Consider the following 12,837-nt stretch of genomic DNA (forward strand, 5'->3'; position numbering starts at 1 on the left):
CCAGAGTGGTGATCTTGTTACACAGCATCAGAAATGTTATTATTGTCATTCTTTAATGCCTGAGCAAAGTCGTCAAGTATTTCTGTAATCACGACTTTGTTTCACAAACAGCATTTTTTTGTGTTTCATAATCGTTTGCTTGCGCAAGTATTATTATACATGAAAATGATTATATTCAGTGGCTTCTATTTCTTTTTTACTGATATTTAGTGGCAGTTTATTAGGAAAGTGACGGTTCACTAGTTGGATGGAAGCAGTGCTTTTTCGCAAATGTTTTTATGCGATATTCCAATATTGCGCATAAATTCGCAACTTTGGAAGGAATCCCGGCTAGTGTCTGCACAGAAACACACGGAATTCTCCGCAACGCAGCACGTCAGGTGCACACAGCCTGTTTAAAGGTTGGAAAGCGATCAATTTTATTGAAGCGCTGAGTATTTTCGAGTTAATTGTTTTGATCAAAGTAATTTCAAGTTTAAACTGTGTATAGAAGCAGACAAAGATATTCTCGCATCTGACCTTACGTTTGGTGATAAGGACTCTTGCATTCATCCATGATTTATCTTAAGACAAATAGTAGGCCTATTTTTTTGTTTTTGATTTACAAACAAAACATTTTTATCGGTTAACTATATTTGTTTTCATAGCCAAATTATTTTCGATTTATTATATTTGTGTGTCATCACGACTGATGCCTTTAATGTTACTAGATTATCTTTCCAGAATCACTTTCCGGATCAATCCGGGATGCATTTGCGTATTCACAGAAGGCACTCTGGCAATTTTTCGGCAATTTTCTGGGATCAGCGGTCTGTGAATGGCGTTTAGGTTTGCAAATATTTAACCAATGAGAAGTAGTTAAAAGAGCTTGTGATTAAACTTTGTCATTCTATTGGTTCCTTAAAGTGGCAAGCATTTGTTAGCCCTTTAATTCAAGTACATTCAGGGTGGTTAATAAGTATATTGAATTCATATTTTGTTTTTTTAGCATGAAATATGTACTGCAGGACAGTGATCGAAACTGGAGCCAATTCTTCAGTTAAACATCTTAATATGACAACTCAGTAACAAGAAATATGCCCTTGAAATATAACATGTAATGATATTATTATGTCAAAGGCCGGACAGGGAAATTGTCTGGAGATAATATGGCCGACTGTGCAGATGAATGTGTGTCTCTCCTCGTTTGCCTTTAATTTGAAAAGAAAGAATCTGAAACGGACATGCTGTGTTAGATTTCCCTGGAGTCATCTTTATTTAGACACAATACGGCCGAGGGAGTAAGTGAAGGTCTCATCTCTCTTCTGATGGCAGATACAGGGCTCTGGTCCTCTAGAGGAGAGCGCAGGTGCATCACATTCACTCTGATGATCTGCTTCATTCAGTTTTATGTGCTGCCCGGGGCAACGCTCATGAGCATCACGGCACATTACTGTCCCGGAGGAAAATGTTACTGCTCAGATGTTGCTCTTACATAGTTTGAGATTTGATGGAGTTCTCACTGGAGTTTAATTTAAGGATCAACATAGTCTTTTATCTTCTAAACTTGTTTAGGAGAAATAAAAAGAAAAACAAATGATAATGTGATTGTTGAAACACATGCAGAGTATGGAGATGTAAATGAATGTAGATTTGGATTTGAGTCAATTTGATGAGAAATGTTTGCGTTGTTATTGAGATCTTCAATAATATTGACTTTTGATTACAGACTTGACAAATCTGAGCTCATTTTGACACATTGTTTACATCTCTTCTCAAACTCTAATGACAGACACATTTGTCACATTTCTGAATCTCTTCTCAGGAGAAATATCTGAGACGCAAATGAGACTTAAATAAAAAGTTACTATTAGCTCTCAAATTTGATCTCATTGATCTGCGGGAGACATTTTTAAAGATATTTCACATTATTATGCGTATTATTTTATCTTTAATTATGTATTCTTATTTAGAAAAATTAACTTTAATGATACAATATTTAATGAAAGCTCTCTCTTCATAATAAAAATATGTGGGTCTTCACTGCTGAACATAAGATCCAGGGGACAAGGTTGGATCCCGATCCAACTCCTCCAAATTTATATAAGTTTGGAGAGTTACGCTGGATTCACATGGGGCTTCATCGTCAACGCTTAATGGAGGACGTGTCTGAAGCGTGGCCGACGCAGTCGTCATAATGACAACAGCCGATCAAATTGTTCTCCGGTCTTGCATGAACTCAATTGACTAGCCCCTGCAGTAGGTTATTTGCACAGGGTGGTCTGATTTGCTGACTCCTCACTGCCGTTTGAAAAGTTGAGAAATGTTTAACTTCTTGCCTCGTGAATCGACGCTCACCGACCCACATTTCAGTTCGGCAATGCATGACGTCCCCCATGCAAAGTAAATGAGAAGCGTTGACGCCCTGTGTGAATCCCACTTTAAGTTTAGGGTTTCGCGATTAATGGAAAACAAACCGCATGCGATTTGGCGATTGGCTGCAGTGTTTTATGCGCAGTTTGTCATTGAAATACTGTTAATTGCAGCTGCACCCGAAAGCCAGAGGGCGCTCTCGCACAGAAACTCCAGTGCTCCATTGAAGAAGTACCACAAATATAACCAGGAAATGCTGTCTTCCTATCTACATCTGGCATCTTTCTATCACTGTTTCAAGCCTCCTCAGTTATTTTCATGATAATAAAGTATATTTATAAGGATGATGTTTGACAGATGTTGCTTTTTTAAATGCATGTTTTAAGCAAATAAAACGCGCAGTGCTTAGATATGGAGCAGCATTACCCACAGATCACAGAGCCATGCTTCACAAAAAAGTTGTGCATAAAACATAATCGCAGACTTTGCGATTTCACAATCGTGATATCCACATTGATTTAATTACGATTTGAATGGGAATTGCGATTTAAACTAAATATTGATTTGAAATATTTTATTATCTCATTTCGAAGTAGGGCTGACAAGTGATTAATCGCAATTTATCGCATCCAGAATAAAAGTTTTATTACATTATGAGTGTCTGTGCACTGTGCATATTCATTTTGTATTTAATATTTAGAAATATTGACATGTATTTATTTAAATTTACCAATAATTGTAATTATATATAAATGTTTATTTTTATATTTTATATTTTCTTAAATAAAAACATGTATGTCTATGTTTCTATTAATACAAATTAAATATGCACAGTACACAGGCATGTTAACAATGACTTTTATTCTGGACGCGATTAATCACGATTAATCGTTTGGCAGCCCTAAATGTAACAAATGCAAACCATTTGAAGCACAAAGAAGCAAAACATTTCTTACCGTCTAAAAACAAGACACAAAGTTCATGCTGTTTTATTTAGTTCAATCATTTTAATATAATATCTTCTTTTATTTTGTTTAAATCCTTAACCTTATCTTTAACCAGTAGCAATAGGAATGTTTGTGTTAGCAGCTCATAAATATGTGTGTGTTTGTGTAAATGACAGAGAAAATCTTTCAGAACACAAATATTTGCTGGCATACAGATGAATGCAGGATTGTGCTACTGTACGTAACCCTTAATTCTAAGGATGAGAAGAAAAGGGAGTGTAATGGAAAGATGAATATCACATACAATGAAAGACAATGACCGAGGTTGTAGTGTCTGAAATGACTGAACCCTGTTATTAAGGTTTTTAGGAGTGGCTTTATTTGCACAGGCTAATAATGAAACAGGTTATTCAGCCTCTTGTTAAAAAAAACAACAACAGCGCTTTCTCTTTCTGTTCATACGTCTGTTAATCTACAGTGTCATGAATAGAATTCAGTCCCCGACGCGAAATTGTCCAAAATGGGTTAGGTTAGGATTACTGCAAATGCCTATTTAATAGCAGACTTGACTTTATTTATGTATCATTTATTATGTATTTCATTGAGAATCAAACCAATGACCTTTGTACTGTGTACATAACAGGTCCTTTGTAGTCCGAAAACTAAAAAAAAAAACATAAATTAGAATTTACAATGTTTTACTTCAGTTTGCTTTAGTTGCTTTAGTTGTATATATTTAGTTGGCTCGAGTCTCGTATATATATATATATATATATAGCTCAAATTGTGTAAAGATCGTTTTTTTTTTATTTTACAGATTGTCTGACCTCCTCACTCACTTTCGTCCAAGCGAGATCCTTTTTATTCCTGTTTCCATAAAAGTAAGAAGATGTATCGTACAGCTCCAGGGATACACTTACAGCAACGATGATTTTGTCGTCCATTGTTGTTTGGGATTTCTGCCTCCTCTCGCTACGTCAAAATCACATCACAACTAAAGCAAGCTCCTGATTGGTTAATGTGGTGCGAATTTTCGACAAAGTTCACATTTTTCAAATGAAACGTTCATTTCGTGCGAATCAGGTCTTTGGATGTCCTATCGCGTCTTTGCATTGACTAAACATGTAAATCACTCGCGCTTAACGCTTAATTCGCGTTCGGTGGGAACACAACATTAGAAACATGCATCTGTATCCTCCGCCACAGACCATTTTCTCTTCACCTAAAATGAAGGGAACTGTATAAAAGCATTTACATATAAACATTATTCTATAATTGCGCAGTAAAAATTATCAGTAATTTATATCTACATTAGTTTTTACAATAACAAATTAATGTAATTTAAACAAAGTTTTTCAAGATAAGAGACAGATTAATATTGACAGTTTATATTGAAATAGGTAATTTAAAGCAACAACAATACTTTCAGTGTAAAAATAATAGTGAAACACTAATAATAAATAATATATCTGCAGCCATATTTACAAAACATAAATATCCAATAAAAAATACAAAGCTCAGCTGGAGTTCGTTTTACTACACCAACTTGTTGACCACAGCGATCTCTTACCAAAATGTTTTTTTTTTTTGATTACGCTTTTCAAGGTTGAACTTTAATTTCTTAGTCGGAAAAGTTCCTCTTTTGGCTGGATTACGTTTCTCCATGTCGCAAAATCTCGAGCTGAGGTGTCTACACCCTGAATTTATAGGGGCGTGATATGTAAATTACGACAGATTTCACCCGCCGCATTTATCAAGGTACGATCATTCGCACGATGAGATTGGAGGCATACTAATGTTTGATGAATCACACATGAACCCTGTCGTAAGAAGGTTTCTGCTCACATATCTGAGCTCGTTTCTACGTTAGATTGATAAATGTGTTGATAGTGTTGACAATGTGGCTTTCAGACACTTCCATGCATCACTATATTTTTAACATTTGACCAAAATCAAGCTCACGTGGAGGTTTTTAATATGTTTTGTCCTTCATTGGAATGACATGCACTGGCAGAAGTGCATCGAGTGCATTACGTTTTATATATTCACCAAATATTCAGTATGTATTTGTGGAAACTGGAGAAACAGACAGATTTTTTTTTCGTTTTTCAGACCTCAAATGGTGCAATTCTGGAATCAGAGTTTGTCAGCATGAATGACATTTTTGAATTGTAAATGCTTTTTGTTTGCAAAAAGTGTGACAGTAGAGAATAATACACATCTCTGTCTCTGTGTGTGTGTGTTTTATAGTTACTAAGAGAACTGAAGCATCCGAATGTCATCGCCTTGCAAAAAGTATTTTTGTCTCACAGCGACCGCAAAGTTTGGCTTCTGTTCGACTATGCCGAGCATGATCTATGGGTACGTAAACACACACACACAACCCTGCTGCAGAGACCAGCTTTGACCAGTATGGTCAGAATATGTAGGTTAATGTCTTTATAACATTTCCTGTAGTCTACTCATCTATTATTGCAAATGATTCGGTGTTTGTTGTTTCACCCCATGTTTGGGACAAATCCAACCATTGGTTTAAATGATTGATCTAGAAAAAGTCTGTTCTTGACCCAAAGAGCATGGGTTGGAAAATTCCAACAGACACACATGCAAACACTCGCATGTTCCTGTTGTGTGTTGTGTTCCAGCACATCATAAAGTTTCATCGGGCGTCGAAGGCCAACAAGAAGCCCATGCAGCTGCTGCGGGGAATGGTGAAGTCATTACTCTACCAGATCTTAGACGGGATCCATTACCTGCATGCCAACTGGGTTCTGCACAGAGACCTGGTGAGTACAGACTGAACCGGATTAAACTGGCACATTGCGAGAGCTCTCGTGCCCCCAAGTGAACATTGGGGGGGCAGTCAGAGTTTTGGATATTACCATATAGAAAGCATCAGAATGCCCCGTAAGATTGCCAGTTTTAAATTCAAATTGTCACATGTAAAACTCATTCATTTTAGGCAGGAGGGCCTAAAGTAATTGTGCTGTTTAAAATGCTGTATTATAACGGCAATATTTAAAGCTTCAATCCATACGTTTTTTTGGTTAAAGAGAACGTTTGAAACTGAATCGAAATGTAAAAAAAGTTACGATTTATAGTTGGAGTGGTTGATTTGTAAGGCGCTAACTGTAGCCTGCTAGCACAGAAATTATAATCCCGACCTCTATGCGATTCGCCATCCAAAGCCACGCCTCCTCCTATCACATGACTGTATTTCGTAAATCCAAAAGTACAGTGACAAGATGGTGATAGAGAGGCAAAAGTTACGAATTGCAGATTTAGTCTAAATATGATCTATAGAAAACTAAATATTTTTATTACAGAAAGGTGTTAAATAAGAAAGCCTCAGTATTTACTTGCACTTACAGTGAAATGTTATGGAGGTGCTGATTTCTAAATATTTAATAGGTGCAGCAACAGATCAAACATCAACAAATCAAAACAATAAGTACTGAGGTTTTCAAAAGAACCGGCTGTGAAAGCTGTAACAGGTGTGTGGACTGCAGGGCTGTACAGATCTTAAATATCTCGATAGTGTAAAAGTCATTTGTTATTGTTGTTTACACAGATGATCACATTACACATCTATGATCATTAATAATTTGACTCAAGGCGTGACACCACACTTTGTTTTTATTTTTATCAAGGAACATATTAAGTACTTCTCTGATAGCACACTTATATCTGGCAGACATCTGTTTGATGTCTGTATTTTCATCTGCAAGACATGTGGGGATACCGTCTGCTCATCTGCCCTACATCTCTGAGACGTCTGCTGTCAGATGTCATATACCTCTAGTAGATGTCTGTAAGACGTGTATGATTTAGAATGGATGTACAACAGCTTTTACTAAGATGTTTAGCAGATGTGTTTACACAACAGATGTTTTCCAGATCTTGAGCAGACATTTTACAGATGTACCTGTGCTATCTGAGTTGGTTTCACATTAATTATAATTTCTCAAGTTCCGTGGTGTTTCAGAGTTCAGGATCATAATTGTTTGTGTGTGTTTTTTGGGCTGTGGTTACACGGCATACACACAAGAGAACCGGTTTGCTTCATTCAAATCATCGGTCACATATTTCATTCATTTACTCAAATCTTCTTACGTAAGAAAGCATTTTACAGTCAAAGTAAGAGAAAGTCAAATGTTTATGCAGTGATATTGCTGTAATGAAGCCGCTCATTGGGATTACATTTACATTTAGTCATTTGCTATTTACATTTAGTCATTTAGGATTAAGCTCTGAATGTGAAGTACGGGAGTTCTTAATGGTGTCTAAACACAAACAGGGATCGTCGTGAACTCCAGTGGAAAATCTCTTGACTCTTATGTAATCCCGTCAATGACTGATGTGTGTGGATCAATCTCACGCTCTGCTTTGTAATGACGGTCTATTGAATGGCTGTGTTCTGGGCAGCTGTGCTATTTTCGCTTCTCTCACTTTACGCTCTTTTTTTTTCTTCTCACAGGAGAACATTATTGAAACTCAAATCAATATTTCATGTTCATTATTTATTAATTGCTTCATAGCCGTGTGGGAAGCCTGTCAATGTACTCACATCTGGTTATTATCATTAAAATAAACACCTTGAGGGTTGCGGATGGTTTATTACAAGCCCAGTCTAAATGATCCTTCACCAGCGTTCTTCAGATAGCATCTGCGGGACAATTCTCTTTACTTCTTAAAGTGCTGAGTGTTATTACTTTGTTGCAGTTGGACAATATAGGCCCGTAGCTAGGCAGGGGATCGAACGACCCAACAGCATGATTTTAGATCACCATTATCAAGTTAAGGAATACAAAATCATTTGCCCAAAACAAAATGTTTTCAGTGAAAATGCCGTGAGAGAGAGCTGTTTAACTAAACCTGACTCCCCGAAATCTGTTCAAGGACAGACGCTTAAGGCCCGGGCATACTTGACTTTACGCATCCGTGTCCAGGGGCGGACTGGCCATCTGGGGTACAAATAGACCTAACAGGGGTACAGAACCTACACAGTCTTTGTATATGTTGCGTGGAATGAGAATCTTAAACAAAATCGCAGCATAGCATTCTAGCCTCGCTCTCCCGTCTGGCACCTCTGAATCTAGGTACTAGTTTTTTCTCTTATGAAGTAAACTAAACATTTATTTAATGCAGGTTTAATACTAATCTTTGTTGGTATAACCCACTCTTAGGGCCCTATTTTAACAATCTAAGCGCATTCACGATTAAAGCTACAGAGCACGGCGCAGGTGCACTCAGGGTGTGTCCGAATCCGCTTTTACTAGTTTAACGACGGGAAAATGGTCAGCGTGCCTGGTTACATGGTCTAAACAGGTTGTACCTATTCTCTTAATGGATGTTTTTTTGGTGTAACGTGTAGTAAACCAATCAGAGTCTCGTCTTTATTCCCTTTAAGACCCAGTTGCGCTCGAGCCACGGCGGATTTGCTTTTTACACGGCGGAATTTGCAAGAGCAAAGACTGGACACTTCTCCAGAGATGAAACGCATCTGCTCGTGCATGAGAGTAGATCATCTACAGGACAAGCCGGATTTTTATATTTATATACACAATAATAATATTTAACATTGTGATTCTTTTTGGCATGTTTGTGTGCTCCTGCCATCTGTGTAATAAGTATGAAGCGTATTTTATACTAACGCACTCTTTAAATAACAATATTGACTTTTGACCAGGTTTGAGTTGGTCTATGGCGCAGTCTTTTTTTATTTCCCTCAAAATAGCAACACTATTAAAAATGCGCCTGAACTATGCTTTTTAGACCAGCATGCCAATGCACACACAAATGAGCAAATATGCATTTGCTATTTAAACAACGTGGCACTGGGTGTATGATAGGGCCTTAATCTTTAAATGTCCTCACATTCTTTCTTCTAGTCGCTTCACAACATTCCACACTGACAGGCCAGTTGGGTGTTGGTATGTATCCCAGGTGTGAATCACTTCATGACCATCGACACAAAGTCAAGACCAAGTTAAATCTGTATCTTTTTCATGTGAATATGTGGACAGAATTGTTACCAAAAACTTGTTTTAGCTGTTCATGAAGCAGCTGCCTTGTATGTGAAACCGGGCTTTAGAAAACCAACAAAATAACTGCATGAGATCTGATGATATTTTAAAAAAAACATTAAACATGAATGTGGAAGAGTATAATTGTTTTAAAAATTGTTTGATTGATTTAACTTAAAAAAAGGTTTAACTTAAGAAAATGTTACCTGGTTCACTGCAAAAAATGACTTTCTTACTTTGTCTTTTTTTCTTGTTTTCCAGTAAAAATCTCTAAACATTTTTGAATCAAGAAGCATTTTCTTGATGAGCAAACTGACCTAAGAAAATAAGTCTTGTTTTTATTAAAATATATATACAATTTCAGTGAATTTGTGCTTAAAACAAGCAAAAAAAATCTGCCAATGGGGTTAGAAAAAGATTCTTGAATTAAACTTTACCTTTTTCTTAGTCACTCAATTCCAGATTATTTTTCTTACCCCAGACTAAGTAAGAAAGTATTTTTTGCAGCGCTGCCTTAAACCTTTTATTTATTTAAGTTTATTAAATGAGCATTTCAAAACATTATTCATAAACCTTTGCTTTGGCTTCTTGTTATTTCTTAAGTACCCTAATGAAATGAAATATGTCAAGCTAAATATAACCCTGTTTATTGTGAAAGAAGGTGCAACATATTTTTTAAGTAAACCTTTATTTAATGTAGATTTAAGACTCATCTTTGTTGGTGCAATCCACTCAATCTTTCGGTGTGCTGACATTCTTTGTTTTAGCCGCTTCACAACATTCCACACCAGGGGCCGGCGCCACCTATAGGCAGAGCAGGCAGTAGCCTAGGGCTTCAGGCTTGGAGGTAGGGAGGCAATGATTATAGATTTTGTTGGAACGATTATAGTTTGAGGAATAATCACGGTTGCAGGATTATGAAGATTACTATGCATTAATTTCCATTTTTAAGCACGGTTAATAGTGAAACTCAATAATCGCATGCATTCCTACCTAACTGTATCTCAACTTCGACGCACATAATATTAAACTACTGCAAGAGTGTTTCGAAAGCATATAGTTGCAGTCTAGTTGAGTCTTGGCAGCGCACAGCTGTTCTAACATGCAGTGCCACACATTTACCTGCATATCTCTTATACAGTCATTGGCGTTGTTTGTCATCCTGAAAGTTTGTTATTTTAAAGCGTTTTAAAACGTTTGTCCATTTAAACTTTCTATCGGTTTCCCACTTGAAGTGTGCGCACTGACGCAAGTTCTTATAGAGCGCAAAGCTACAAGCCAGTTCTCTATCGCCTCTTTTTGGGTGTATTATATAAGTTACTGTGAAATACAAGGTTATGTCAAAAACACATGAGAACAGTTCGTTATGTCTTAAGTGAATGTAAACAGTTGGGAATGTATCCCTGTATCAGATCACTGAATGAAAGTGACTGTTGTTATTGCAGAATAAACACCTTCAGTGTGATACAAGAACACCCTCCGCTTCACGTCTTGTCCTCATCACACTGTCAAGGCTTATTCTCTGGCTGTATTACATTATCCCTTACATATAGACTAAAAACCTGCTGCTATTTTTGTTGTTAATGTTAATGAAACAACAAAATGCTAAATCATGACATGATTATGACATAAAACCATTTATGATGCAAAACATATCCGCACAGAAAGAAGAATCCAGCTAAAGATCTAAAGTTTCTTACCTTGCACCGAACTGACCAGATATTCGCTCACGCAATTCAATATTATGGTCTGTTTTAACTTTCTGGGTGTAAAAAAGCTGTTATTAAAACAATTGATACAAAATTCATCGGGTGTTTCTGCCCAAAAAAGACGACCAAAATAAATGTTAAGTAAGTCCGCTATTGTAATAAAGTGTAGTTATAATTAAATCATTAATTACATTTTTTTACATAATTAATTACATAATTTACAGCAATACACACAAATTACATATTTTTGTCATTTTTATTGCTATAAAAACTTTGTGTTCTTGTAATACGTACTACAGATTTAATTTACAAATCTAATAAAAAAATGAAAATATTATAATTAACTAAAGGGTCCCATGTTATTTTAGATCCAGCTAAATAACCAAGCACATTGAGGCCTAAAACAAGTCAATGTGCTGCCTGTGATCTTCTGGGAAGTGTAACAGTTTTAAAAAATTCTGACAAACAGGTCAGTCCAGTCCAGTAAATAAATATTGAAGCACCAGTTTGGACTTCACCACTTACGAAAGAGTGTGTGGTAGTAAATATTGGAACCCGTTCTTCTAGATCTTCCTGGGGGGTCACTGTCCTGTAGAGTTTAACTTTTTAGTTTAACTTCTTCCAATACACCTGCTTTAAAGTTTTTAAAACGTTTTAGTGATCATGAACACCTTGGTGATCCGTATTAGATTTGTTTAATAAGGGTTAGAGCTGAACTCTTCAGGACAGTGGCCCTTCTAGACCAGTATTCCTCATCCCTGTTGTGGATTAACACCTTTTACTGAGGGTGTGCCTCACGGCTCAATCCTCGGCCCTATTTTGTTTTCACTCACTGTTTAATTGCTCCCACTGGGGTCTATTATTAAGAAGCACAGCATTCTGGTTCCCTGTTACGCAGATGATATGCAGGTCGATTTGCCTTTAAATCAAAATAGGAGCTCTTTCTTAGACGAAAATAAGTTAAACGATAAAATTTTAGGACCATTAAGTTGGATAAACAAGTATGCTCCATTTTATTTGGGTAATTTAGCCAAGATGACATTGTTTTTGACATTGATCATTGATATTTTAATTGTGCTATATAATAGAATGACATTGGTATTATTTACTATTATTAACTAATTCTACTTTTATACAGATTTGGTTTGCTTACAATTATAATGTACAGTTTAAACACTGAAGCTGTTACACTTAGGGAAGTGTTGTGTTGTGCCCAGTGAATTACGAGTGAGATGTGATGGTTGCTGTTCCCATAGCAACAAACCCTCATTAGGAAGAAAGACAGAGACTTGAGGATCTCTGACACGTTGCTTACTAATGCAACAGCTTCATGCAGCACTGTCAGAGCGCTCTGCGTTTCTATCATCCATTTGATCATCCTATATTCAGTGATCCATATTATTCTGACCACACGGAGACCATAAAACCATTAATGATTATGAGAAAAGACAGAAAACAATTATTTATGATAGTAATTCATTCCTCTACGTTTAGGAGATGATTATTTTTGTGTTTCTGTTCTACAGTAGAACGCAAAATCTGCACTTTTAAACAATGTTCTCTTGAAGAAATTATATAATTGTAATTATATGATTTAATTAGGGCTGGGAAAGTTGATGTTATTATCACGTTAACGCTTTAATTCATTAACCCGGGCAATTATTTTATTGTGCATTAACACAAAATCGTGCATTTTTTCGAAAGTCCGTTGCTCACTGGCTCCGACACGTACAGACAAACCATGGGTCACAGAAGGGGTGGGATGTTGATCGTTACTGGCTGGGGAAAGGCGTCACCATGCGT

At 36.5% G+C, this 12,837-nt stretch overlaps 1 protein-coding gene across 5 annotated transcripts in view; it reads left to right on the forward strand.

Moving 5' to 3' along the window:
• The window catches only part of cdk19 (cyclin dependent kinase 19), a 43,793-nt gene that overhangs the window by 10,489 nt on the left and 20,467 nt on the right, over positions 1–12,837 (forward strand). For all 5 annotated transcript variants that reach the window (XM_056764112.1, XM_056764108.1, XM_056764109.1 and 2 more), the window contains exons 3-4: positions 5,550–5,660; positions 5,945–6,085. In XM_056764112.1, coding sequence (XP_056620090.1) covers positions 5,550–5,660; positions 5,945–6,085 — 252 coding nt within the window. The remainder of the gene's footprint in view (positions 1–5,549; positions 5,661–5,944; positions 6,086–12,837) is intronic.

The sequence above is a fragment of the Triplophysa dalaica genome, chromosome 13, assembly GCF_015846415.1.
Source record: "Triplophysa dalaica isolate WHDGS20190420 chromosome 13, ASM1584641v1, whole genome shotgun sequence".
In the NCBI taxonomy this organism is placed as follows: Eukaryota; Metazoa; Chordata; class Actinopteri; order Cypriniformes; family Nemacheilidae; genus Triplophysa; species Triplophysa dalaica.